The sequence below is a fragment of the Erinaceus europaeus genome, chromosome 14, assembly GCF_950295315.1.
Source record: "Erinaceus europaeus chromosome 14, mEriEur2.1, whole genome shotgun sequence".
Taxonomy (NCBI): Eukaryota; Metazoa; Chordata; class Mammalia; order Eulipotyphla; family Erinaceidae; genus Erinaceus; species Erinaceus europaeus.
The window spans coordinates 28,071,385-28,098,865 of NC_080175.1; the positions used below are offsets into that span (position 1 = coordinate 28,071,385).

Genomic DNA, 27,481 nt, shown 5'->3' on the forward strand with positions numbered 1-27,481 from the left:
TGGATTCATGGTGCAGGCATCGAGCCCAGCAATAACCCTGGAGGAAAAAATAACTTGTTAAATATTTTATTTATTATTGGATAAATACAGAAAGAAATAGGGGGGAGGGGGAGAAGTAGAGAGGGAAGGAGATAGACACCTGCAGTCCTACTTCACCACTTATGAAGCTTTCTTCCTACAAGTGGGAATTAGGGGCTTGAACCTGGATCCCTTGCACACTATAATGTGAGCACTTAACCAGGTGTGCTACCTCCTGGCCCCTTGAACCTCTTTGCTAATCATCTGACCCTCATAATGACAAGAGTTTTAGGAATTCATTCTATTCCAGGCATCCAAGCGTGGGCAGTTTAGTAAACATTAGATGCCCCTACCCGCCCACATACCAATACACTGAGGAAGGTGAAAAATGTCATCCAGCACAGAGTTCTGTCCTGCCTTCTTTCATACCCCTCCTGTCCCAGGATCTTGAAACAGCAGAGAGGATGCAGAAATTGGCTACACACACACACACACACACACACACACACACACACACACACACACACGGTCCTGGATACCTGTGTTCTTCAGGCCTCGAGCTGGGGAAGCCCGGGGCCTACTGTGACCAGAATGGACATGGAATCATGCCTCTGTCCCCACCCACAGCCAACAGTGATGAGAGTGACATCATCCATGCTGTGCATGTGGAGAAGAGCCCAGCAGGGAGGCTGGGCTTCAGCGTGCGGGGTGGCTCTGAGCACGGCCTGGGCATCTTTGTCAGCAAGGTGGAGGAAGGGAGCAGTGCAGGTGAGTGTAGCCCAGGAGCAAGGCCTGGCCAGGATGTGACCCCCATATCTGTGGGGTATAGGAATGGAGGGAACAGCCTAGTTTTTGGAGGGCCTAACCCAAGGGGAGACAGGCCCCCACCTCAGGGCAGAGTGGGCTAATGGATAGGCTCCCCAGGCTAATGAGAGGGGGAACAGTCAGACCTTACCTGGGGTGCCCTAGTCTCGTGGAAGCTTGGTTTGCTGCTGCAGACTCAGTCTCCATCCCAGGGACTTCTCCCAAGTGGCTTACACCAGCCCCCCTGTTCCCTGGCAGAGCGGGCTGGCCTGTGCGTTGGGGACAAGATCACGGAAGTGAATGGACTGAGCCTGGAGAGCACCACCATGGGCAGCGCCGTGAAGGTGCTGACGGGCAGCAGCCGCCTGCACATGATGGTGAGACGCATGGGCCGGGTGCCAGGCATCAAGTTCTCCAAGGAGAAGACTACGTGGTAAGGAGCCCGGGCCCCGGCCCCACCACCCACAGTCCAGATGGGAGGGGCTCAAAGCATGGGGCCAAAGACAGGGCCTGACCTGTGTGGGTTCCAGCCTCAAGCACCAGACACTTAGGGCGTAAGGCCTTACCTGGAGATGAGGAAAGGCGTCCCTTTCCCTCAGCCCTCCTCCCCAAATCCCAGAGGTTGGTCCTGCTGCTGGGCACCTGAGCACAGCAATGGCACCTCTCCCTCCCATTAATGTGAGGATTCGAAGTGGACCTGGCACATCATATAGCTACTCAGTAACAAGATTAAGGTGGGGCAGAGGTAAATAGCATAATGGTTATACAAAGAAACTCTTGGGTAAGGGCGATAACATAATGGTTGTGGAAACAGACTCCCATACCTGAGGTTCGAAGGTCCCAGTTTCAATCCCCCACACCACCATAAGCCAGAGCTGAGTCAGTGCTCTGGTAAAAAAAAAAAAAAAAAAAAAGAGAGAGAGAGAAAAAAAAAAGAAAAGAAAGAAAAAAGAAAAGAAACTCTCATGGTGAGGCTCCAAAGTCCTAGGTTCAATCCTCTGTACCACCATAAGCTAGAGCTGAGCAGTGCTCTGGTGAAAAAAAAATAGGGTGAAGCTCAGGCTGAGGGTGGAAGGAGTCCCTAAAACAGTCCTCCTTTCCCACTCAGTAGTCAGGGATGCTGGGGGTCTGTGGGTGGGCTCCTGCTGAGACCCCACAATATCATCCCAGGGTGGATGTGGTGAACCGACGGCTGGTGGTGGAGAAGTGCAGCTCCACGCCATCCTACAGCAGCTCTGAGGACGGGGCACGGCGCATTGTGCACCTCTATACCACCTCTGACGACTTCTGCCTGGGCTTCAACATCCGAGGCGGCAAGGAGTTTGGCCTGGGCATCTACGTGTCCAAGTGAGGGTGGGCCTTGAACCAATGGGCGGGGACCAGGGCTAGAGCTGGGGTGGGGTGTAAAGGCATTCTGGGTAGCTACCTGTCCAAGCAAGGACTAGGGGGAGGTCTGTGACAGAGTTAGGGAACAGCCCTCACCAGGAGAAGACCGAGTATGCCTGGCGCATCTCTACACCTGGGGGAAGGGTCTGGAAGGCTTGTGGGAGTACTGGCCCACAAGCTGTCAGAACTGTCTGGTTCTAGAGTGGACCATGGTGGGCTGGCTGAGGAGAATGGCATCAAAGTGGGGGACCAGGTCCTGGCAGCCAACGGAGTCCGCTTCGATGACATCAGCCACAGCCAGGCCGTGGAGGTGCTGAAGGGCCAAACCCACATCATGTTGACCATTAAGGTGGGCAGAAGCATGGTGGGCAGGCACAGGCACTTCCCAGAGCACCCAACTGCTAACGTGGCCACCACCCTCCAGTTTTTATTTTCCCCAAAGCAATGGCTTCTAGAAGTGCCAGGGATTGAACACAGAGCTTTGGGCATAAAAGCCTTTGGCATAACCATTATGCTGTCTCCCACTCCCCTCCCTTGTAGTTTCCACTTCTCCACAGCCACATGGGGGGGGGGGCAATAAGGAGAGGGGCAGACACTGCCCTCTACTCTGCAGAAGAGGCTGAGGTTCAGAGAAGCCAAGAAACTCACAACCCACTGCTAGCTACTCAGCCTCTCCCCAGTGCTGGAGGCCAGTGCCCCTTCTTAAAAACCCTGCAGAATTTGAGTAGAAAGGTGGAAATGTGGGGTAGCTGTGGCTTGGGCAGGGTCCTACATAGTGTGCATCCTCAGGGCACAGGGCAAGGAGGGCTGGACAAGGCTAGAGGTTGGATTTCAAGGGAGGCGGCTGGATTCATTATTTATGTAGATCTCACACTTGCCTGAGGATCAGGTCCTTGTCATTCTGCTCCTGGAGGAGATGATTCCAAATGCTCCCCCCTCACATCCAGTCCTGACTCTGCTCTCCTCCTGGTCATCCCTCACCTTTCCACCCCCTGGCCCCTCAATTCTCCACCTCCCCCACATTCCAGGTCTTCCTTTCCTTCCTCTCAAAGGAGCCCCAGTGTTCCTCCTCCTCTCTCCTACTATGCCCCACTATGTTCATTCAGTACTTTTGAGTATTTACTGTGTGATGGTCCCCATGTCAGGTACTGGGGCTACACAGTGAGCAAGATGGACAAGATCTCTGCTACCAGGGACAGACAGCACGTGACCTAAATGCTTTCAGACTGTGACACTACTGGGATAAAATTAACAGAGAAGAGAGGTGGGGTGCTTTAGGAAGGTCCTTTCAGCCAGGGTCTTCAAAGCAGAATTCTGAAGATAAAACAGCTGAAGAGGGAGAAAGAGCCAGGTGCAGGATGAGCTAAAGGGAGAAAATCTAGGCAGATGGAGCAACAGGTTCAACGGGGTGGCTGGGGAAATAACAATGGTTATGCAAGATAGACTTTCATGCTTGATGCACCAAAAGTCCCAAGCTCAATTCCCAGGAACACTGGAAGCCAGGGCTACGCAACGTTCTCGTAATAAATAAATAAATAATAAAAGTTCTGAGGGGGGTCAGGCGGTGGCACACCTGGTTAAGCACACACACTACAGTGCGCAAGGACCCAGGTTCAAGCCCCTGGTCTCCATCTGCAGGGGGAAAGCTTCACGAGTGGTGAAGCAGGGTTGCTGGTGTCTATCTCCCTCTCCCCTCTTAATTTCTCTCTGTCTCTATCCAGTAATAAATAAATCAAATTTTAAAAATGAATTAAAAAATAAAATAAAAATCCTGAAGTATAAAGGTGCCTCGCATGTTCAAAAAGAAAGTGGCCTGTGCCTAATGGACTCTTATGATGGGCTCAGGTTTCTCCTGTTCCACTGTTGCCCAATTTCTTTCTTTTTTTTTTCCTTTTTCTTCCTTTAAAACTTTTTTTTATATTTATTCATTTCCTTTTGTTGCCCCTGTTTTGTTGTTGTAGTTATTATTGTTGTTGATGATGTCGTTGTTGCATAGGACAGAGAGAACTGGAGAGAGGAGGGGAAGAAAGGGGGGGAGAGAAAGACAGACACCTGCAGACCTGCTTCACCGCTTGTGAAATGACCCTCCCCCCCGCTCCCCCCCCATAAGAGTCTCTTTGCATAACCATTATGCTATCTATCCCTGGCCCTGTTCCCCCATTACTACCCCACCCCCATGCCATGCTGTGCTCACTGTCTCCTTCCCAGGAGACTGGCCGGTATCCTGCCTACAAGGAGATGGTCTCTGAATACTGCTGGCTGGACCGTTGTAAGTGCTCAGGCTTTGAAGTAGGGAAAAGGGCTGGAGCCCTCCACACTACCTAAAGCCATTCCCCTTTCAGAAGCTGCGGGTTGGAATCCAAGATCCCTAGGATCTAGGAAGTGGGGAGAATGGAGCATGCAGGGGCCTGGCCTGAGGTCTGTCAGCAAATCAGCACAGGTGGTTCCAGCTTTGGGCTGAGACCTGACGCTTCCCCACCTCCAAGGCCTGCCAGTGTGTGTGTGTGTGTGTGTGTGTGTGTGTGTGTGTGTGTGTGTGTGTGTGCGCGCGTGTTTGCAGTGGGCTGCAAGTGTGGGGAGTCGGGGGGGGGGGGGGCGGGAGGACCCTCAACCCACACTCAGACTCCTGAGCTGCCCTGCCTTTCCCCTGCCTGCAGTGAGCAACGGTGTGCTGCAGCAGCTGTCTCCCGCCTCCGAAAGCAGCTCCAGCGTGTCCTCATATGCCTCCAGCGCCCCCTACAGCTCGGCCGAGGGCTCGCTGCCCTCCGACCGCATGGATGTCTGCCTGGGGGCGGAGGAGCCAGGTGGCCGGGGCCCGGGCTGGGGGAGAGCGGACACCGCCATGCAGACCGAGCCAGACCCAGGGGGGCGCATGGAGACCTGGTGCAGCGTGCGGCCCACTGTCATCCTCAGGGACACGGCCATCCGCTCTGATGGCCCCGCGCCCGCCCGCCGCCTGGACTCTGCACTCTCAGAGTCCCCCAAGACGGCGCTGCTACTGGCCCTCAGCCGACCCCGGCCTCCCATCACACGCTCCCAGAGCCACCTGACCTTGTGGGGTACGTGGAGGGGAGTGGGGGCCTGCCCAAGCTTCCCTTTGCTCGGGACCTTGTCCCGCCCAAGCCCAGCCCCACCCTCAGCCCAAAATGTCTTCACACCTGCTCTGGGTTCCATCTTTATATACAAATGTGTTATTTTATTTTATTTATTCCTTTTTCTTTTCTTCTTTTACCAGCATACTGACCATCTCTGGCTTATGATAGTGCTGGGGACTGAACCCAGGGTTTTTGGTGCCTCTGGTGTGAAAGTCTTTTTGCAGGGCCATTATGGCATCTCTCCAGCCCTGTGTTACATATTTTATGACAGTGGTCAGCACACCCTCTTGGGATACCTCCATTTCAAACTGGTTCCTGAACCAAAAACCATCTTCAGTCCAATGCCAGTTCCTATCAGCTCTGGGCCCCCAAAATGCCCAAACTCAGCCCCTCTATCCTGAGGTCCTGAGGTCCCCAGAGCGCTATACACAGCACCCCTCAGTAGATCCTGGCAGAGTTGCTGTGAATGGGGAAGGAATAGAGTCCAATAAGGCTCCCTGCCCACACTCCCATTCCCATGGCCACCACGCCAGCAATCTGCAGATTCTATCTGCCTCCTCTTTCCCTTTTCTCTTTGCCCACCACCCCACACCCTTGCCCCTTCCCTCTGCCCACCCCTCCAGCCCTCCTGGGTGCCCCCTCGTGTCTGCAGAGGAGAAGAAGCAGCGGAAGAAGGAGAAGTCGGGGTCCTCTGGGGAGAAGGGGGCCCTGCAGCGCTCCAAGACGTTGATGAATCTCTTCTTCAAGGGAGGGCGACAGGGGAGGCTGGCTGGGGATGGTCTCAGAGAGGCCTGGACACTGGACAGCAGGAGCCCCACCAAGCCCCGTCCTCGCCTGGACATGGAGAAAGGTCAGTGGTCGCTAGAGGCCAGCAGTGGATCCCTCTCCAATGCCCAGCAGCTATGGGCCTCAGGCCTACCCAGTGCCTTGCCTAGCTGTGAACCTGTTTCCTCAGGAGGAGAATGAAGTGAGGCCTATTTCTCTAGGAATAGGGGGAGATAATGGAGGTAAACCACTCAGTAAGTTGTCTGACACACAGAAAGTGTTCAGAAAACACAGTGGTCACCTCCCTGTTTTGCAGAAGGGGAAACTGAAGGAGTCCTGGATAGCTGGGAAGTGGGAGAGCTCCGGTCAGATCCCTGTGTTCCTGGTGCAAGTGGCTTCCCCTTTCCAGCTCTTGGACCATTCCTGAGAAGGGCCAGATCTGGAGGACCCCATGAAGGAGGGGGACTGGACAGGCTTCACTAATGCTTGGGGCTTCCTGAGAATCCTCAGAGGGTCTCACATGTCTGCTGAGATCCAGAGATGCAACCAAATGCAGATGGGATAAGGCTTTAGGGTTTGCATGTGACAGAAACTTAACTCAAACTAGCTTGCCCTTTTTTTTTTTTTTTACAAAAATGTATTGCCACCAGGGTTATTGCTGGAGTTCAGTGCCTGCACAAGGAATCCACTGCTCCTGGTATCCATTTTTTCCTTTTTCCTTTATTTGATAGAATAAGGAGAGATTAAGAGGGGAGGGGGGAGAGGGAGGGGGGGAGAGAGATAACCTGCAGTATTTGCTTCACTAATTGTGAAGCTTCCTCCCTGCAGGTGCTCAAATCCAGTCCTTGTGCATGGTAATGTGTGCTTAACCAGGAGTGCCACTGACTAGCCCCTCAAACTAGGTTTTTGTGTTTGTTTGTTTTTTTTAAGCAGAGCACTGTTCGGCTCTGGTTTATGGTGGTGTAGAGGATCGAACCTGGAACTTTGGAGCCTCAGGCATGAGAGTCTATTTGCATAACCATTATGCTATCTACCCCCACCCCCCTCAAACTAGTTTTTAAAATGACTTAAGTTGACTGGCTACGGAAGAAGGGCAAACGCTAGAAGAAGAAGAAGACGAAGAAGAAGAAGAAGAAGAAGGGGCCAGGCAGTGGCACAGCCAGTTGAGTGTACACATTACCATGCTCATCTCATGGACCCAGGTTCTCGTCCCCAGACCCTATTTGCAGAGAGGGAGCTTTGAAAGTGGTAAAGCAGTGCTACAGGTGTCTCTCTCCCTTTTATCACCTCCCCTTTTGATAAATTAATTAAATATTTCTTAAAAGAAGATAAATTTAAAAAAAACAAAGTCAATGACTTCTTGGAGGATTGGGAGGTGACTCAGCTGGCAGAATGCACACTTCCTTATACGTGAGGACTTGGTTTGGAGCCCCCAGCCACCACACAGGAGCACGTAAATGGAGAGACTTCACAGTGCTAGAGCAATACTGTGATGTCTCTCTTTTCTCCCAGTCTCTCACTCTCTATCTCAAAAAAAGGGGGGTTCACCTGGAGGAGAGGAATCATATACAGGGGTAGAAATTCCACAATAACCCTGGTGACAAAGTGAGAAGAAAAAAAAACAACTTCCCAAATGAGGTCTGACTGAGGTGGGTCTAAAGGTATAAATACTCCCATCAGACGTCTGCCTTCAGAGGTGTCCCTCACCCTGACTAAGCTCCATTATCCTGCAGGCTTGGCAACCCAGGGGTATGAGAGCTTCTTCTTAAATGGTCCCAGCTGAAGCCCTAGGCTCCCCTTGACCCAGTTCGGGTAATAAATCCAACAAGCCACTATGTGGTAGTGAAGAGAGGGTCAACCATTACTGTGGGAAGCACTGGCAAGAGATGGGGTACAGTCCCACTTGGCTGCTCTCATCAGGGAGAGTGGATGTCAGGGAGGAACTAGGCCCTGATCTTTGGTATCAAAAGTGATCATAAGTCCCAGAGAAATGACAGTCCCTTCACATCAGGGCAGCCAGCCTCCTCCTTCAGCCCTATCTCCTCCCACAGCCCCAAGGGCCCAGCTCAGGGTTCCTCTTTTTCTTTCTGTCCTCTAAAGGGGGTGCTCCCAGTTTGTCCTTTTCTTCCCTCTCACCACACATTGGCTTCCAAATGACTTTTTAAAAAAATATTTATTTATTTATTACCTTTTGTTGCCCTTGTTGTTTTATTGTTATAGTTATTGATGTCATCGTTGTTGGATTGGACAGAGAGAAATGGAGAGAGGAGGGGAGGGTAGAGGGGGGGAGAAAGATAGTTACCTGCATATCTGCTTCACTGCTTGTGAAACGACCCCTCCTGCAGGTGGGGAGCCGGGGGTTCGAACCGGGATCCTTACGCTGGTCCTTGTGCTTTGCGTCACCTGCGCTTAATCCACTGCACTACCGCCCAACTCCCCCAAATGACCTTCCATGAGCACAAGACAGACTGTTCCCTCTCTTGTTCCAAAATCCTTGTTGGCTCCCCATTGCCAATGAAGGCTGAGCCTTTATCCTCATCTTATCTCCATCTAGCCTGAGATCTCCACTCGAGCCAGTGATTTGGCACATCCTGACCTCCACGAACCCTGTTTTCAGATTAGGGGCTGATGGGGGGAGAGGGGACTGAGCATTTTGCTTCTTCATGGCGGGGGGTGGGGGAGCAAAGGCTGAGCCTCTTTATTCTTCATAGCAGGGGGCGTTGGACCAGTGCAGAAGTTCGTCACCTGGAGACTGAAACGTGGTAATCATAACCCCTTTACCAAGAGGTGGTTTCCAGAGAGCTGTGGGGGGTGTGGAGGTGCATCTTAAGAACAGCTAGGCAGCTTTGGACCAAACTCAGTTGGGTTCTAACATGGGGCATCAAGAAGGTGGGAAGGCACATGTTTGGAAACAGCTAAAAAAAACTGAACTAACTGTACTAGGAAAGTTAGAGTTGCAAAGAAGACTAGGGAGCTTGAGCTGGGACTCCTGAAGACAGGTTTTGGGGACCTGATGGAGGCTGTACTAAAACTTTAATGGGCAAAAAGAAAGAAAGAAAAGAAAAAAAGTGGGGCTGGGTGGTGGTGCACCTGGTTGAGCGCACATTTTACAATGCACAAGGACCCAGGTTCGAGTCCCCGGTCCCCACCTGCAAGGGAAAACTTCACAAGCGGTGAGGCAGTGCTGCAGGTGTCTCTCTGTCTCTCTTCCTCTCTGTCCCTCCTTCCCTCTCGATTTCTGGCTGTCTCTATCCAATAAGTAAATAAAGATAATAAAAAAAAATTTAAAAGAAAAGAAAAGGGAGTCGGGCTGTAGCGCAGCAGGTTAAGCGCAGGTGGCACAAAGCACAAGGACCGGCATAAGGATCCCGGTTCGAACCCCGGCTCCCCACCTGCAGAGGAGTCACTTCACAGGCAGTAAAGCAAGTCTACAGGTGTCCATCTTTCTCTCCTCCTCTCTGTCTTCCCCTCCTCTCTCCATTTCTCTCTGTCCTATCCAACAACGACGACAACAACAATAATAACTACAACAATAAGACAACAAGGGCAACAAAAGGGAATAAATAAATAAAATAAATATTTTTTTAAAAAAGAAAAAAGCCTTAATGGGTAACATACTAATATGATGGTTCAAGTTCAAGGGTTCCAGGGTCTTCAGCTAGGATTCCTTTAGAGAACAGACTGGGGGTAGGAGAGACAGCATAATGATTATGCAGACTCTCATGCCTGAGGCTCCAAAGTCCCAGGTTCAATCCACCACACCACCGTACACCAGAACTAAGCAGTGCTCTGGCAAAATAATAATAATACATAAAATAAAATTTTTAAAAATTATTTTTTAGGGGTAGACGCTCTGGGAAAAAAATATTTTTTTAGACCTGAGCACTGATCATACCTGGCTTATAGTGATGCTGGGGATTGAACCTGGGAGTTCAGAGCCTCAGGCATGAAAGTCCTTTGCATCACCATTATGCTGTTTCCCCAACCACCACCCCCCCAGCATAAAATCTTTAAGAGAAAGAGAACATATTAGGATAAATTTGTGTTGGGAGGCTGGGCTAGAGCTCTGCCTGTGGGGACAGATTATTATGGGAGACCATGGTGGAAAGCAGCTGGCCCCCTCAAGCAACCTGTCCTGTGGTCTGGCCCCAAATGAGGCTCCCATTCCCTTCACCACACCCCCTTGCAGACCGTGAGCGGGGCCAGGTGCTGCTCTCTGCCAGGTCTGGAAGCCCCTCCAGCCAGCTGCCCAACCTAGATGAGCAAGTGCAGGCCTGGGAGAGCCGGCGGCCCCTCATTCAAGACCTGGCCCGGAGGCTGCTGACTGATGATGAGGTGCTGGCTGTCACCCGCCACTGTTCTCGGGTGAGCCCCCGGCCTACCCCAGCCCCAGCACACAGACACGATGTCTCCTGGCCCCATCCCTTCAGGTCACTGTCCAAAGACCACAAGGCTGTGAAGCCAACGTAGTTAAAGCAGAGTCATATGTCTCTGCCTGCCTGTTTCTCTGTGTCACACACACACACACACACACACGCACGCACGCACGCACACGCACGCACGCACACACGCACATACACACACACACTGAGCTTCCACTCAGGAAGGGACAATAGACAATAACTAGAACCTAAACACACAACAAAACATGCAACAAATCACATGCACTGTGAAGGAGAAGACCCTAGAAAAATCACCCAAAAGTCACAAATTAGGTGTCTCATTTTAAGTGCCTTTTTTTTTTTCTAATGAAACAAATCAAAAAATAAATTGAGTGGTCAGTTTGGGTTGGCCTCCTTGAGAAAAAAAGTCTGACAGGGATGGAGGGACATGAGTCCTTGCAGCCACCTGTCTCTGTGCTCTTTAAACCCCAGCCTCCTGGCCTTGTGTCCAGCCTGATGCCCTGCCCTGGCCCCTATTATCTGAGCCAGGAATCCTTTGTCCTCCCACGCATCTCAAACCTCTCCCAACACCTATACTGTTCTTTGTTCCTCCCCCTCTTCAAACAGGAACAGAGGGGCGGAGGTCAGCTTTGAGGAAATCTGTAACAGTGAGGAGGTTTCAAGCGAGTGTGCCCTCTCCCACCCGCATCCAAGAAACCCCAGGTTTCCTGTACTGGGTTCATGGGAGGAGTCCGCGGAGAGGGGTGCAAGCTGCAAGCAGTTTTAAAAGCCTTTGCGCTCATTTCAGTAGTTGCCAAGCTGGTCGTCTCTAGTCTGTTCCCGCCTCCAGTCGGCCTGAAAAATCCAGAAGCTAACCACTAGGTGGCGTTCTGTGACTGATTCTCAAATTGCTCAGCTCCTCCCTTCGTTCTGCATTTCCTTCACCAGCAGGTTACTCTCTCAGCGTCTCAGAACACTGCGGGGAAGCAGATGGGGCGCTCAGACAGGCCACACCTGTCCCAGGCCCCACCCACCCACCAAGATAACCAGACCCTTGGGGGTGGAGCCCTGGCAGGAATCCTAATCATACCAAATCCCAAACTATTCTCTTTTCTTTCTTCCTTTCTTTTCATTTATTTTACAAGATCACTGCTCAGCTTTGGCTTATCATGGTGCTGGGAGTCGAACCTGGGATCTCTAAGCGTCTGTGGCCATATTCTCATCTCTATGGCTCCTTACAAAACTGCACTGTTCCAGGACTTACATTGTAGTCACAACATGTATAGTCACTACACATCACATGGGGCCCCTCATATACTCCACAGTCAAGTCAGACATATTCATAAACATTGCCTTCAAAGCACTTTTCTACCCTGCATCTATCCCTAAATGTCAGTGTGAATGTCACCACCTCCACAAAGTCTACCCTGATCTCCCCAACCTCCTCTGAGACTCAGTTTTCCTCAGTGCCAGTGGTTTGCAGTTCACCACGACACATGACTCATTCTGCCCCTCACTCCCATATGTCACCTTCCCGAGGATCTGAAGTCTTCCTATGCTGCACCCCCACTGCCTGATCTAGAGGCTGGCAGTTAGTGGGTGCTGAAGGCAGATTTGTGGGCCAAAAGTGTGTGCATATGTGTGACTGGTTCTGTGCAACTCTGGCTCTCTCCAAAGAAAAGGCGGCGTGCTGTCTATATTCCTATGGCTCCCTGTAAGTGTATTTGCTTGAGAGCCACACACCTAAATTATTTCCAGATATTTGTGAATGTCTCCCTCTGACCGCCAGGGTGTGCTGTGACCCTGTCTGTGCTGGGCAGGCGGCTGTGTATGCATCCCTGGATCAGTTTGCGTCTCCCTCCACCACCAGGGGGCGGTGTGTTTGGATCAGGGTGACTCCCTGTGTTTAGTTTGCTGGTTTGTGTGCAACGATGCAGCTGTTGGCATCCGGGCAGTGCGAGGCAGGAAAACCTCCACCGTCTGGGTACTGACTGCAGAGGTTACCCTTCCTACCCCCCAGATCCCCAGTTCAGTCCTGAACATAACTCTCTGCCTGAGAGGTGGGGGCGGGGATTAGAGTCCACTCCCCAACCATCTTTTCAAGCCCCGGGGCTACATGTCTCAGGTTCCAATTTGTGTGGCCTGGGGTGGAGTCCTCTCTCAGTCTCATTTTCTGCGTCTGCAACAAGGGAGATGGAACCAGCTTCTTTGGGTAATTAGAAAAAGCACCTGTCCCCAAGCTGTCACCACTGTCTCTGCTATTATACCAAGATAAGACAGTCTCATGGCCAGCCTACGGACAGGGAGAACTTTCCCCAGACTTGGGGGCTGAACCTGTGTGCCCAGGTGGGCCTGAACTGTCTCCCTCTCCACAGTATGTGCATGAGGGCGGCGTGGAGGACCTGGTGCGCCCCCTGCTGGCCATTCTGGACAGGCCCACCAAGCTGCTGCTGCTAAGGGACATCAGGTGGGAGGGGGTCCTGGGAGGGCTTGGGGTCAGAAAGGAGACGCTAGGCCCCATCCTCCCCCAATTTCCCCAGGGCTGCAGCCCTGCCCTCCCTCGCCCATCTCTCACTTCTGGTCATCACCCCCCAACCCCCCAGGAGTGTGGTGGCTCCCACGGACCTGGGCCGCTTTGACAGCATGGTGATGCCTGTGGAGCTGGAGGCTTTTGAAGCCCTCAAGAGTAGAGCAGGTCAGCAGCAGTGTGGCGCTGGGGGGAAGAGTGGGGGGGCCTCCCAGGGAGGGGGCGCAGAGGTCGCCCCTGTGCTGTATTCTTCGGAGAGTCCGGCAGGAATGCTGCTGCTGACCTGTTCTCTTCTGACCAGTACGGCCTCCTGCACTGCGGCCCACACGGCATGACACTCCACCCAGGCGTCACCTCATCACCCCTGTGCCTGGTCAGTCACAGTCCCAGACCTTGGGGAGGGGGTGTGGAGGGGGGAAGGGTGGGAAAGGCCTCCCCTCCCTGCCCATGTTGAAACTGTGATTTCAAAGTTTGCATTTCTGGTCAGCCAGAACCTTTTTTTTTCTTTTTTAAAAATTATACTTCTTTTTCCATGCCCCTTCCCACCCTTTTTTCCCTATTTGATAGAGATAGAGAGGGAGGAGGAGAGAGGGAGACACCAGCAGCCCCGCTCCATCACCTGCAGGCAAGGATAGGGGCTTGAATCTAGGCCCTCACAGATGATATGTGTGCTCCTTTGCCTGTCCCCACATCAGAACCATTTCTACGGATTCCACTGCCACCTCTACCTTGCAAGTGGGTTAAAACCCAATTGCTTTTTTTTCTTTTTCCTCCAGGGTTATTGCTGGGCTCGGTGCCTGCACCATGAATCCACCGCTCCTGGAGGCCATTTTTCCCCCTTTTGTTGCCCTTGTTGTTGTAGCCTCGTCGTGGTTATTATTATTGCCATTGTTGATGTTGTTCATTGTTGGATAGGACAGAGAGAAATGGAGAGAGGAGGGGAAGATAGAGAGGGGGAGAGAAAGATAGACACCTGCAGACCTGCTTCACCGCCTGTGAAGCGACTCCCCTGCAGGTGCGGAGCCGGGGACTCGAACCGGGATCCCCGGGATCCTTACGCCGGTCCTTGCGCTTTGCGCCACATGCGCTTAACCCACTGCGCCCGACCCCCAAAACCCAATTACTTTTAAAATCAAGCCTTAGTCTACACAGTCTTCTCTGAGAAATGAGTGATTTGCTACATGAGTCGTATCTTTCTTAGAGATACCAACTAAAGCTGAGGTTATTGTAGTGAAGAGAGGTGAAGTACTGCAGTGAGCGCAGGCCTGCCCCTTGTCCCTCTCTGGTTGGAATGACCCAGTGGGGCACCCTGACCTAGGCCCTCTCCCCAGACAGCCGTGGAGGCTTCTACCTGCTGCCTGTGAATGGCTTCTCGGAGGAAGAAGGTGATGGGGAGCTGAGAGAGAGGCTGGAGGACCTCCAGGTCTCCCCAGGTGCCTCTGCCCCCTGCCACCCTCAGAAAGGGATCCCCCGTCTCCAAGATGTGCCAGTAGATGCCTTCACCTCACGCCTGCACACCTGCACGCCACCTCCCCAGCCTCCCCCTGTGGCTCCCCGGCCCCCCAGGCCTAACTGGCTGCTGACAGAAGCCCCGAGCCCGGGGGAGACTCTGCAGAGCCGGAGCCAGGGTCCGGCCCAGAGTCGCAGTCGTAGCCGCAGCTGCAGCCGCAGCTGCAGCTGCAGCCGCAGCCGCAGCCACAGCCACAGCCGGGGCAGAGGCAAGTCCCCCGGGCACCGACGGTCACCATCCCCAGGTCCCATCCATGCCCCCAGCACAGCCAATGGGCGCTACCACAAGCCTCGGAAGGCCAGGCCCCCTCTGCCGAGACCTCTGGATGGACAGGCAGCGCAGGCCGGGGGCAGGCCTGGGCCCTGTGAGAATGGAATTGGCAGGACCACTGAGGGGGAGGCTGCTGCGGCTCCAAGCGGAGAGCTGAGGACAGTCACTCTGTCCAAGATGAAGCAGTCCTTGGGTGAGCCCAGCTGGGGCTATGCTGCGGGACCCTGCGGTTTGGGTGGGATGGGTGGGCAAGATCATGGGGTGCCACAAGGGGGCCAAGGAAAAGGATCTGGGGATTAAGGTGTACAGTGATAGGAGGATTAATAGCAGTGGGATCTGGAGGTTTGGGCTGGGGTCCTGGGCTTCTCCTGGGGGAACAGCAGGTGGTGGCTTTCTCATCCTCCACAGGCATCAGCATTTCTGGGGGCATTGAGTCCAAGGTGCAGCCCATGGTGAAGATAGAGAAGATCTTCCCTGGGGGGGCTGCCTTCCTCAGTGGGGCCCTGCAGGTGGGTGAGGTGCACCCTGTCCCCTCCCTCTTGGGCAGCCCCGGGGGTGGGGCTGGTGCCTGTTCTCCCACGTTGGGGCCAAGTCCAGAGGCCTGGGAGAAGGGGTCAGGCAAGATGAGCAGGCCTTTTCAGGCCAGCCCAGGCCTGAGGGCTGTCCGTCCTGTTCCACCCCTCGCCCCAAGGGACAAAGGGCCATTGTCTGACCCCACCCTACTCCCAGTGGCTCCAGGCACAGAAGTCCTATTGTCCACCCCCTTCATCCAAATGGGAGGGTGGGTCCTGGGAGGGGAGGGAGAGGTGAGAGGTGGTGGAGTGAGGGCACTGGGGGCAGGAGAGCTGTGATTCTCCCACCCTCTCCAGGCTGGCTTTGAACTTGTGGCTGTGGATGGCGAGAGCCTGGAACAGGTGACCCACCAGCGAGCAGTAGACACCATTCGCCGGGCTTATCGGAACAAGGCTCGGGAACCCATGGAGCTTGTGGTCAGGGTGCCGGGGGCCGCCCTCACTGACCAGCACCTTCCCACTGACCACTTGCCAGCCCGCTGACTCCTTGACTTCTGGCGTCATTTCAGCTCCTCCCACCAGCTCCCTATACCTCCCACACATGCCTGACCATCCAACTGACACCCAGCTGGGTTCCTCCAGCCCCCACCCTCCCACCCTCCAGACTCCTAGCTCTCCCTGCTGATTCCATGCCTTCCACTTCCTGTTTACCTCATTTTTCTCTAAAGCTGCACTGGCTGCTCAAACATCCTCCTCCCCTCTCCCCAGCTGTCACTGAGGCTCTGCTTTTCCAGATAAACTTGGGAGTTCAAGGACAAGGCATTACTGTCTGGAGCACCCCTGCATACTTTTCACAAGAAAATTCCCTTGGATCACCCCAAGTGCTGAGGTACAAGGACTGTCAGGGCCCCAAGTGGGGCCAGTACATTCACCCCTCAGCCCCAGGGCAGTGCTCTCTGCACTGGAATAGGTTAGATTTCCTAGTTTCTCCAACTTGAGTTGCCGTTTCCACTGTGGTCCACTAGGACCTCAGACTCTCTCCTGGATTTGTCCTTGTCCTGTCACCCTTCCACTCCCAAGACCTCTATGAGGAGTAGGGGACTAGCAGCAAGGGAAAAGGGAAAAGGGGTGGGCAGTTGGGGGTGGGGTCAGACAAGTCTGCATTGTCTTTATCCACCACACTCATTTTTTAAGAACAAAAAAAATTTTATTTTTTTTCTTTGGGTTTGTACAAGAAATTTACAGTGTGAAAAATATACAAGTGAAAACGCGGCCATAAAACTGGGTGTGGGGAGAGGGGTCACTTGGTCACAAATACAAATAAACAAGTCACTTCTGAGTTTTTCCTTTGGTCTGACTAGAGTCCCTCACCCCAGGTAGAGGCTGGGAGCTGAAAGTGGGGGATCAGTCCCCAGGTGGGGCTGGGGCAGGGGACAGGCACGTCTGGAACAGCCGGTGCTGTCTGGCTCTTTCTTTCAGGCTTTGGGGTCGGGGAGCACATGGAGACAGAGCCCCTTCCTTTCCCCAGCCCACCTGGCTGGGCGGGCTGGTTAAGTGTTGGGGTGCATGGAATTGGCAAAGCAGCACTGGCATTAAGTTGGGAGTGAAATGAGTCGAGTGAGTGGGAGCCTCTTGGTGGCAGGGAGTGAACACAGGGACCTTCAAGGGGTCTGGCTGGATCATCCGAGTCACAGGGAAGCCCTGAGCTTCAGGCAGAGGCCCAAGGCCTGCATCCAGGGATGGGTAGCTTCACAGCCCTCGGTGGGCCTGAGGCGGCAAAGTTTCCCCAGAGATGAGGCAGATGCCAGGGCCCTAGATTTCGGTGGCAGTGATCTCCTCTAGACAGATGCAGGGGGCTGGCTCAGCCAGGCCCAAGTCAGCGAGCTCCCGGGCCTCCAGCTCCAGGCTGAGCTGCTGCAGCTCCTGCTCTAGCTGCCGGTTGCGCCGATACATCTGGATGTAGTTGTGCTGGAGCTGCTTCTGGTAGCGGATCACCTGCTCTTTCTCTGCCTGCCAGGCCAGGCGTTCCCCCTCAAAACTGTCCCTCTGCTCCTCGCCCCGCCGCCGCTCACACTGCAGCTCCATGCGCAGGCGCTCCACCTGGGCCCGTAGGCTGCCCCCGACCCCGGCGGCTGCCCGCTGGGCCTTGGCTTCATCGCTCTCCGCCAGGAGGAATGGGTCAGCAGCAGCCACTGCTCTGGCCGGTTCCCGGAGTCCTGCTGCCTCCTGGTCCAGCTGCCCAGCTTTCTCCCGCAGGCGCTCAGCCTCCTGCCGGTGCCGCTGCAGCTCATGCGAACAGGTCTCCAGCTCCAGCTCACGTGTGCGGGCCGCCTCCTGCAGGCCCCGGGCTCGGCCCTCACTGACCCGCAGCGCCGCTCGGGCCTCCCGCAGCGCCACCCGCAGGGCCACTAGCTCACTGCCCTTCTGCACCAGCTCTGCCTGTGACTCCTTCAGCTGCTGCTTCAACAGGGAGATCTCACCTGACTTCTGGCACACCTGGGGGTGGAAGGTGGTCAGGAAGGATGGTGAGAAGGGTTCTTCTGGGGTGTCAGGCCCTGGCATCATCCTAGGCATTCAGGGAGAAGAGGACAGCTAGCTCATCATGCCCATTTTCTAGATGGAGACATGGAGGCGGTGACGTCCAAAGACTAGTAAGTGGCTGAAGCAGAACACAGACCCAGGTCTTTTCCTTTGGAGCAGGTGTCTGTAAAGCACCATGAAGCACTGCAGAGCTTTGGGACTTGGGGGTGGGGTGGGGAGTGGAGAGCAGGTTTTGTAGGACTTTGAGCAATTTCCACGCTCAGATTTCCAGCTGAGAGCACAGACACTGGGGCCAGACTGACAGATCAAATCTCAGCTGTCCCTTAGTCTGATGTTGGGCTCTAGTCTTCTGGAGCCTCCATTTCCTCATCTTTAAAATGGAAACACTAACACTACCCACCTCATAGGACTGATAGGAGGGTGTGATGGTCTAGTCTATGTAATGTGCCAATCATGCCTGGCACACAGCAAGTGCCACATCCCTTATTTGTGTTCACGGGGGAAAGGGGACGTGAGAATGCCACTAGCTACCAGACTGGTGAGAAAACTGACAATGAAGAGAAGAGGTGGCCCCCACCCACCCAGAAAGAGCGATCCGAGGGGAAGAAGTAGGGGCCCTCTTGAGTGGCAGCCTGGGGTGTATGTAGATGGAGGTGAGAGGGTGAGGCTTTGCTCCCCAGGACCTGTCCCTGTAGGGCCCTGCCCCCCACCCTTCCATCTGGCCCACCTCCCACTTGGTCTCCTCCAGCCGGGGCCCCAGCTCCTGCTGCTCCCGCTCGAAGGTGGCGCAGCGCCGCTCCAGCTGTTCACGCTCCTGCAGCAGCTGTGCAAAGTCGTCCTGCAGCTGCCGCTTCTCCTGCTGTAGCTGGAACACCTGCAGCTGCAGAAGTTGCTGGGCACGCTGCGCCCTCTGCGCCTGGGCTGTGCTGTCCTCTCGCAGGGCCTCCCGCTCACGCTGCCAGTGCAGCTGCCGCTCCTCATACACCTGCGGGCGACACGGCAGACCCGAGTCCTGGCAGCTCCCCCAATCCTCCAATCCTGACCACCCAAGCTTCCCAGTCACCAACAGCTCTAGTGGCCCCTTGGCTTGGGTTCAGGGAGGGCAGAGCTGAAATACATGATGCTAATTCCAATAAAGCTATCCACTACTTTTATGATAACAGAAACAAACTTCTTAGGTTCCAGGCATTATGTGAGCACTTTACACTTCAGCACTTTTACCTTACTTCATCCTCAGAAGAGCAACGTTATGATTAGAAATAGCTCCACTGGGGCCAGCAAAATAGCTCACTTGGACAGTGTGCCGCTTTGCCATGTGTATGACCCAGGTTCAAGACTGGCCCCCACTGCATTGATGGAAGTTTCAGTCCTGTAGTCTCTTCCATATTCTCTCTCTGTGTGTGTCTCTATCTTTTAAAAATAAAAAATAAAATATGTCCACTTATAAATGGAGGCTCAGCATAACTAAGGAGCATGCGCAAGCTGAATGATAGTGCTGCCCAGGAGGTGGCACAATTTAGAATTCTGGACTTGCAAGTATGAGGTCCTGTGTTCGATTCCTGACACTGCATGTACCAAAGTGCTTTGCTCCCCTGGCCCAGTGAAATAAATCATTTTTTTTCTTATTCATACATTTATTTTTGGATAGACAGAAACTGAGAGGGAATAGAGAGAGAAAGACACCTGGAGCACTGAGCACTTGTGAAGCTTTCCCCCTGCAGGTGGGGACAGGGGCTTGAACCTGGGTCCTTGCGCACTGTAATGTGTAAGCTCAACTAGGAGCGGCACCACTTAGCCTTGAAATAAATCTTAAGTAAAAGATGAGTGGCAGAGCTGAGTTTGAATCCTTGTGACTCTACAGGTCAGAGCAGACAGCTGGGGATAAGACTACAGCTGCCACCACCTGGCCCCAGCATAAGCAGAAACGTCATGAGCATCCTCATGCCACCCCCACCATTGCCACTAACCACACCTGGCACACGGGCACCTCGCTCTCGTCCAGGCTGTCCCGCAGCTGTTGCAGCTCTGCCTCTCGGTCTCGGAGCTTCCCTTCCAGGACACAGTGCAGCAGGGCCTCGTCCGAAGGGGGGGGTGGGGGTGGGGGTGGGGGCGGGAGTGGGGAGCGCTCCCCACAGGAGCTACTATCTGGGGAGGTCTGGGGGCCGCTGCCTAGGAGCCCCCCAGCCACTCGGCCCCCCAGTGAGCCTGTGCTTTTGCTGGAGGAAGACCGGCCACTGTCCGAGTGGGAAGGCCCAGTGGGGGCCCCTCGGGCTGGCCCAGGCAGTACCCCTCGCCCAGGACCGTGGGAAGACAAGTGCCCGCCTGGGGAGTTGGTGGCAGGCTCAGCACCCCCAGTACTGTAAGTGGGCAGGCTGGACAGTGAGTTTCGGCCAGAGTCGGACAGTGTCCCTGATGGGCAGCCGTTGGCCCAGGCACTCAGAGCCAGGGGCTTGTCCGTGGCTGAGGAGGAGGAGGAAGAGGAGGAAGAGGCAGGACCCCCAAACAGCTGTGTTAGGCTACCCTGGCTCCCAGACAGTCCGGTGGCCCGAGGACCCAGGAAGCTAGGTAAGGATGGCGCCCCTCTTGGCTTGGGCAGCACAGGCTTGAAGGCCGTTGGGCGGATCAGGATTTTCTCCATGTTCTGAAATGAGGTGCCATGTGACACTGGAGGTGAGCTGTCAGCCTCTCCATGCCCTGCCACACTCCCCGCCCTCCCAGCTGGGGCCTCGTCCCTGGACCTGGTGACAACTGCTACTTCTGACTGATGGCTTCATTTCTAATCCTTGCAACAGCCACATGAGGAGAGGAAGGCTCAGCAAAGTCGAAGTCCTTGCCCAAAGTCAATGCTGCTAATGTGTATCCAGTAGATATTTGCCAGGGGGCAGGCTAAATACTTCCTGTTGCTAATTCTCATGACTGTCCTATGACAGCTGGCCTGTTGCCTCCATTATACAGATACAGAAACTGAGGTTCGGGAAGGTTAAATGACTTCCCTAGTCACACAGACAGAATGAGGCTGAGTAGAAGTAGGACCCACCCCCTTTCCGTTAAATAAGCCTCCAATCCCAGCTTCTCCCCGGGGCTCCAGAGTTCACCCAGGTCCCACTGGGAGGGTTGGTCCTCACCTTCTCCAGCTTTCCAGAGACAGGGATGAGCTTCGGTGGGGGGCCTCGAAGATGGGCGTTGCGTGCCCGTTGCTCTCGAGGATCTTCCATGTCACTGCCTGGGCTAGGGGGTGTCTCAGTCCGGAAGTCCTCATTGATGTAGGTGAAGCTGGTGCCAGGGACGGCCTTCCTGGGGGGCACAGCTGGGCACAGTGGCTCCTGTGCCTCATAGCCACCCCGTAGCAGCCCATCCTGCTGGCGGAAGAAGGTGGGGCCTGGAGGGCCATGGTGGCGGGTAGAAGCCGACCCCCCAGGGCAGGGCCGACCTGAGATGAGGCTGCTCACACTGCCCATGGCTGGAGCTTGCGGGGCAGTGGCGGCCTCAGGAGTGGGCTCCAGCGGCACCGGCAGGGTTTGCACAATAGCCATGGTGGCGGCAGCTCACGCCTGGCCGGGGGCCTCCAGGGAAACCTGTGAACAGGAGGCAGGGCTGTCAGAATCTCTCCACTGTGAAACTCTTCCTCTCAGACCCTCAGCCCTTCTCTCGATGCCCTCCCCCCCGGCCCCCACAAACTTCCAACATTAGTAATAGATCCTGATGCCCCCCTCTTGACTTTCCCTCCAAGCTGAGAGCTACAACAGCGTTCCCAACTATGGTCTGAACAAGGCTGAGGACTAAAACTACTGATGAGAAAGGGATGAGGGAGGCCAGGCAGTGGCCCATCTGCTTAAGCACACACATCACAGTGTGCAAGGACATAGGTTCAAGCTTCTGGTCCCTACCTGCAGGAGGGAGTTTCATAAGTCGTGAATCAGTGCTGCAGGTATCTCTGTCTCCTTTTTTTTTTTTCCCCCTAAAGCACTGCTCAGCTCTGGCATATGGTGGTGCGGGGGACTGAACCTGGGACTTTGGAGCCTCAGGAAAGAATCTCTTTGTAGACTCTCTACTCCTGCCCATCTCACCCCCTGCCCCCTCCTACCCTCTCAATTTCTGTTTCTGTCCAATGATAAATATATTAAAAATATTTTTTTAAAAAAAGGGTTATGGCTGGGGAGGTGGCACAGTGGTTATACAAAAAGACTTCCATGCCTAAGGTCCCAGGTTCCACCCCTAGCACCACCAGAAGAAGTAGTGCGCTGATAAAAGTCTGGTGGTTTTGCAAGGCCCAGGCCCTAGCCTGGACCTCCAGAGGCCAGGCCTCAGGTCAGAAGCCGTCTACCAGCTCCTTGGTCCCCTGGCATGGGTGGCCTCGTAGGACAGCAGTGGTGGCAGAGGCAACCTCAGGGACGTAGTCAAGCAACTCAGATGGTAATTAGGGAACAAAGAGCCAAGGCCTGGTGATGCTCAGTCTTCCCCAGCTGGGCCTCAGTTTCTCCCAGACTGAGAGGCGGCAGGGGTGGAGCTGCCCAAACAAGAAGCCAAGAATACTTGGGAAGCCCACTGGGTCCCCTCTGGAGTCTCTCATCCCCCAGAAATGGAAGCAGACTCCAGCTTTTGGTCATGGCAACTCTTAGCCTTGCTACACCCCATCAGCCTGGCCTAGTCAGCCTGGCCCAGTCGAGCCAAAGGCCACTGTCAACCTCGGCAAAATCTTCCAGCTCCACAGTTCCCCAGCGCAACCCTAAGGGAAGAGGGGGGAGGAGAGGAGCTGCACCATCACCTCTGGCAGCTGCTTCCAGATCTCACTTCCCTGGAGCCCAGGGAAGAGAGCTCCACCTCCTTCCTGGAAGGGAACAGCCAGTCTCCACAGGGGAACTCCCTCCCCAGTCCTGAGGCAGGAGACTCAGGCATCTGCTGGAGTCATCAAGCATAGCTGGGGCAAAAAAGTGGCCAGGAATGATGCCCGAGTGTGTGCATTTACTGATCTATGTGAGCGTGAGACTGTGTCCTGGAGCAGGAAAAAGAGCTGTGAGTATGATAATGTGTGCAAAAGCACTGTGAAGGAAGGATGTGAGCACAAGCTAGTCTGGATGGATGAGTCCTTTCCCACACACTTGAGCATACATGAGTACGTGTGCACAGCTTACAGAGCATGCGTGAGGTGGGGATCACAGCTAGAACATTTAAGACACATGCGCAAGAAATGAATCTGTGTGTAAGAGTGTGCCTAGGACAGAAGGAACATCCACGTACATGAATTTACAAGTCAAGTACGTGTTATGTATGAGGGTATAAACAGGAAGTGGATGCACACAAGTTAAACATAGAGTGTGACAGGGGACTGGGGCCATACGGCCCGCAGGAGAAGTGGGAGTCTGGGTCTGTCACTCACTAGTGTAGGCAGACACTATCTGCTCTGCTCTCCTATCTTCTTGCTTGAGTTCCATTAAGTGGCCCCCTCACCTCAACCAAGGTCTAGATCCTGGGTAGCGGGTGGGGAGGCTCACAGGCCGTGTGTGTGTGTGTGTGTGTGTGTGTGTGTGTGTGTGTGTGTGTGTGTGTGTGTGGAATCGAAGCAAAGTGGATGGAGCCTCCCCTCCTCTGCCCTCCTCCCCCATAGCTGCCCAGGGGGGCTGGGGAAGACACTGGCACCTGCCCACTGTTCCCCCCTTCAGTGAGCAGAAAGTGAAAAGTAAGGGGAGGAGACAGACTGCGAAAAGACAGGCGCCCCAGAAGACAAAGAGAGCGGCCCCTGGGTCAGGCATTCTAGGAGACTGGCCGACTGAGGAGGCCGGAGACCCTGAACCCCAAGGGGCCAGGGGCTCCCAAAGCTGGGCCCCGAGGGAGGGCCAGACACGCGGGAGGCCGAGCCAGGCGTCGGGAGGCCGGGCCCAGCCAGTCCTGCTCCCGCTCAAGAGCCCGGGCTAGAAGGAGGGGCGAGCGGAGGCTCCATTTTGAGAAATGCGTGTGTGGCGGTGGGGAAGGGAGCCCCTGGTGCTCTCCACAACTCCTGAGCACTGTGGCCCGGCCGTCCCCACCCTTCAGCGGCCGGGGGAGCTGCGGGCCGGGCGTAGCCAGAGCCCGAGAGAGGTCTGGCCAAGGTCCGAGCGCCCATGGGCCACCTTCGGGGGCTCAAGAGTTGGGGAAAGTCTCCCCTTCAGCGAACTCCCAAGGCCAGTCCAGAGGGACCGTCTGGGATCACAGAGTTCCCGTCCCGCCACTGGAAGCGGGGAGCCCCGGAGGCCCCCTCCCAGAAAGTGGGGGCCGCCGCGGCATGCCGCCTCCCCCGCACAGAAGTTGGGGGCGCCCCCAGGTCGCCTCTAGCCCCGGCGCCCCCTCACCTCCGCCGCGCCGCTCCATGCTCAGCCCCGGGCCGCCCCCCGCGCTCCACAGGCGCGCCGCCCGGCTCCAGCCCGCGCCGCCACTCGCAGCCGCCCGGCCCGGCCCGACCCGGCCCCGCCTCCGCGGCGCCCCCCGACCCCGGGCCGCCCCCGCCCGGCCCGAGTGGGCGGCGCAGCGCGGAGGGGGCCGTCCCCGCCCCGGGCGCAGACACGCGCGAGCACCCCGCGTCACGCGAGGCCGGGGGCGCGCTCAGGGGCTGCACGCGGGGCCTCGGGAGCCCTCCCTCCGGCCGCGCGCTGGCGAGCTCGGCCCGCTCAGGCCTCCGCGGGGGCGGGCCGCCCTCCACCCCAGCCCGGGCCCCGGGGCCAGCGGCAGCTGGTCATTGTTCGAGCACAAAGGACCAGGCGCCGCGGCGGCCGCCCTGCCCCCTCCGCTTTCGAGTCAGGGTCCCCTATCTCGACACGCTCTCCGACTCCGAACTCCAGAGGAGGAGGCGACGTTCGGCTGCCCCCCACTCTCCGCGACGGTCCAGGCCGGCGCCCCTACGCGAGTAGGGGGCCAAGCTCTGTACGCGCCTTCCCCACCCCCAGAGGGTTGGAGACAGCACGCCGGTATTCGCTTAGACGGCGCCACCTGGCGGCCCATTCCGAGAGCACACCGAATCAGCCCCAAACTTGGGGTCTCTTAATTCCCGAACGCTGTGACCCAAACCTGGCCCTGGCATGGCTCTGTGTTCCCCAATCTTCCCTCAAAGTAATTTTACTGTTTTGAAGTCAGCCCCTGCCCGCCCCCCCCCTCACAGCCCCAATAGTCACTGGGCTAAGCTAGTCCTAATCTACAGCCCAAACTATACCAGTCTCACAGCACACAACATCCCACTATCTTCTCTGGATCACATACTTCACTTTCTTGCAAACAACACAATCTTAACACCTACACGACCTTTCCCACATTCTGTGCCATTTATCACATGGTTCCATGCTCCTTTCTGTAACCTTCCAGGCCCACTCACACACTTGGTGTCACACGCCAGGTTGTGAACAGCCTTACATCCAGTCGAGACCTTAAAGTCCTTCAAGCATCTTCGACACAGTTGCACAGGCAACTCGCGTGCGCGTACACACACACACACACACACACACATACACACTTTCACAAACTCTGTCATACAGACATCCCCACAGGGGTCTCTGTGATCTGGTCAGGTCAGCTGATGCCTGTATTCTTGAGCAAGGGCAGCCTCCAGTCACCACCACCCCCACCCTACCAGCGCCAAGGCCTGCCAAAGCTCAGCACTGCCCCAGGAAGGAGCAACCCCCACCCCTTCCAGGCCACAGCCCTGGCCGGCTCTCAGCTCTATTTTTAGCTCTATGGAGAGGGTTGTTTTTCTTTCTTTTTCCTTGGAAAGGGAAACAGAGGCCAGCCACCAGCAGGCTCACCCTAGACCCTTAGCCTCACAAGAACAGACGTGAGCCCCTCTCCCAGGTGGAGACCCCCTCTACTAGCCTTGCCCTGATCCCAGCCTCCTGGGGCACTAGGAGCCTCCTCCCCTTCCTGGCAAGCTGCCCAGAAGCTCTGGGCAGCAGCTGGGCTCAGCATGTGTGGAGAGGTGGGGGGTGGGGCGAGGGGAGGGAGGATGGGGGATTCTCTGCGGGCGGGTGGGGGGAGGAGAGTCCTCCTTTGGACCAGCCAGACATGGATCCACTCTGGTACTGAAGGGGTGTTTGCGCGTATGCATTCTCTGGGGGGACCAGAAGAGGGGCGGGTGTTGAGTGGGCTTGCAGCTCCTCTACTGAAGGGAGGAGTTTCCAAGTGATGCAAAGAGGGCCGGGCGTCCTTAGAGATTCACGGGTGCTCAGGCGGTGGGTCCACGGGCCGGAGAGATGGGGTGGGGGGCTACGGTTCACTACCAGTCAGAACAGTAAAACCCCACCCTCCCATACACACACATTCACAGCAGCTGGCACCTAGAATATGTGCAGAGAAGGCAGGTCAGGTAACTCCACCCTACCTCCAGTCTCTTTCAGCGCTACCCCGACTCCAGGGGGCGCTGTGTTCTTCATTTCCAAGGACGGAGAATGGAACACAGCCGGGGCTAGGGACCTTGAAAACCAGCCCTAAATAGTGCAGAGGGATTCGACTCCGAATCCCCAAGTGGAGTGGGGTGGCAGGGTGGAGGGGGAGGTGGGCACAGCCCACTTGTCTGCTTAACGATCATGTGCCCGACGCCTGTTTACGTCTTAGTTTTCACCTGCAGGCGGCCGGGAAGCAGGAACCTCCGGAAGCGTCCCGCCCGGCCCGCCCCGTCTGCAGTCATCCCGGCGACCTTTCTCTCCGACCCGCATCCAGTCCGCGGAGGAAGGCAGCGCGCCCGGCCAGCAGGGGGTTCGCGCGAGCTGGCGGCGCAGCCTGGGGGTGCAGGCAGAACCCGCGGGGCGCGTCTTTCCGAGTCCACGTGTGCCCGCGGGTCCCAGGAACGTGCGGGGGTCTGTGCGCACGGCTGCAGCAGCCCGGCCTGTGAGTTCCCGCGTCGCTTCCCTATCCAGGCTCTGCCCGCGCCCCGGAGTGAGGACTCTATCCACCCAGCCCCTGCCTCCCCTAAGCCGGGAAAGTTCTCTTGCTGTGTCCGGACTAAGGCTGTTTGGAAGGCAGGAGTTGCTACACTTGGCGTCCCCCCCCCCACTCACCCAGCGCCACCTGCGCCGCCGTCCCCACTCCCACTCGGCTCCGGCTCCAGTGCAGCCCCTCCTCGCCGCCGGCTCCCCAACCCGCTCCGGGCTCCGGGCTCCCGACTCCCGGCAGCCGCGGGCCGGACCGGGAGGAGTGGGGCGGGGCGGCTGAGGCCGCGCCCCCTACCCTGGGAGGGGAGTGGTCTGCCCAGCACCCCCTCGCCGCCTACCTAGTCCCCAGCCCAGCACTAACTCGGCTTTGGCAGGGTCTGCCTCTCTGGTTCCTGACTTCACGAATTACTAAATGTGGCTTCCGACATAGGGAAGCTAACTACCTGGCTGCCCTAGCCACGCTGGCTACTAGGCTTTACTGCCAGCCTCCTCCGCTCTGTAAGGAGCCCAGCCAGCTCCCCTCCCCGGACTTGGGGAAACCCCCTGGAAGCAGACAAAGGAGGCTCGGATTTCACCCAAATAGGCCCCGCCCCCTCGCACACACCTCTGCTTGGCCAGCCAAGCAGCGCCAGTACTTCCCCTGCCCCTGGAGTTGCCCAGGTAAGCAAACCTGTCTGCCTGTTCCCCCCATAGAATGGTCAGGCTGCCCTTCGACTCAGAAGTTCCAACCATGGGCACAAACAGGAAGTTGGCCTGTGTTTCGGAGAGGCACTTTCCTTGCTG

At 55.9% G+C, this 27,481-nt stretch overlaps 2 protein-coding genes across 12 annotated transcripts in view; one reads left to right on the forward strand and one right to left on the reverse strand.

Annotated features, from left to right (window-relative positions):
• Positions 1-16,613, forward strand: part of PDZD7 (PDZ domain containing 7) — a 25,038-nt gene extending 8,425 nt beyond the window's left edge. The window contains exons 4-18 of one of the 6 annotated variants that reach the window (XM_016191364.2): positions 646-786; positions 1,081-1,255; positions 1,993-2,169; positions 2,410-2,557; positions 4,417-4,477; positions 4,866-5,267; positions 5,956-6,153; positions 8,780-8,830; positions 10,258-10,433; positions 12,826-12,917; positions 13,054-13,145; positions 13,279-13,350; positions 14,309-14,950; positions 15,166-15,266; positions 15,627-16,613. In XM_016191364.2, the coding sequence (XP_016046850.1) occupies positions 646-786; positions 1,081-1,255; positions 1,993-2,169; positions 2,410-2,557; positions 4,417-4,477; positions 4,866-5,267; positions 5,956-6,153; positions 8,780-8,830; positions 10,258-10,433; positions 12,826-12,917; positions 13,054-13,145; positions 13,279-13,350; positions 14,309-14,950; positions 15,166-15,266; positions 15,627-15,812 (2,714 nt within the window). In that variant the 3' untranslated portion in view covers positions 15,813-16,613. Of the gene's footprint in view, positions 1-645; positions 787-1,080; positions 1,256-1,992; positions 2,170-2,409; positions 2,558-4,416; positions 4,478-4,865; positions 5,268-5,926; positions 6,166-8,779; positions 8,831-10,257; positions 10,434-12,825; positions 12,918-13,053; positions 13,146-13,278; positions 13,351-14,308; positions 14,951-15,165; positions 15,267-15,626 lie in introns of those variants that run through there. The other 5 variants (XM_060171466.1, XM_060171468.1, XM_060171467.1 and 2 more) reach the window with 5 other exon arrangements.
• Positions 16,455-26,979, reverse strand: LZTS2 (leucine zipper tumor suppressor 2). Of its 6 annotated transcripts, none has more exons than XM_007530286.3 (5): positions 26,825-26,979; positions 20,936-21,385; positions 19,783-20,451; positions 18,538-18,795; positions 16,455-17,765 (listed from the first exon to the last, which is right to left on the reverse strand). In XM_007530286.3, the coding sequence occupies exons 2-5, from the start codon at positions 21,341-21,343 to the stop codon at positions 17,082-17,084; spliced, it is 2,019 nt and encodes a 672-aa protein (XP_007530348.1). In that variant the 5' UTR covers positions 21,344-21,385; positions 26,825-26,979; the 3' UTR covers positions 16,455-17,081. The 6 variants fall into 6 exon arrangements, with proteins under 6 accessions (XP_007530348.1, XP_060027458.1, XP_007530349.1 ...); XM_060171475.1 differs by lacking the exon at positions 26,825-26,979 and adding an exon at positions 26,389-26,807; XM_007530287.3 differs by lacking the exon at positions 26,825-26,979 and adding an exon at positions 24,137-24,699.
• Positions 26,980-27,481: the final 502 nt, after the last annotated feature.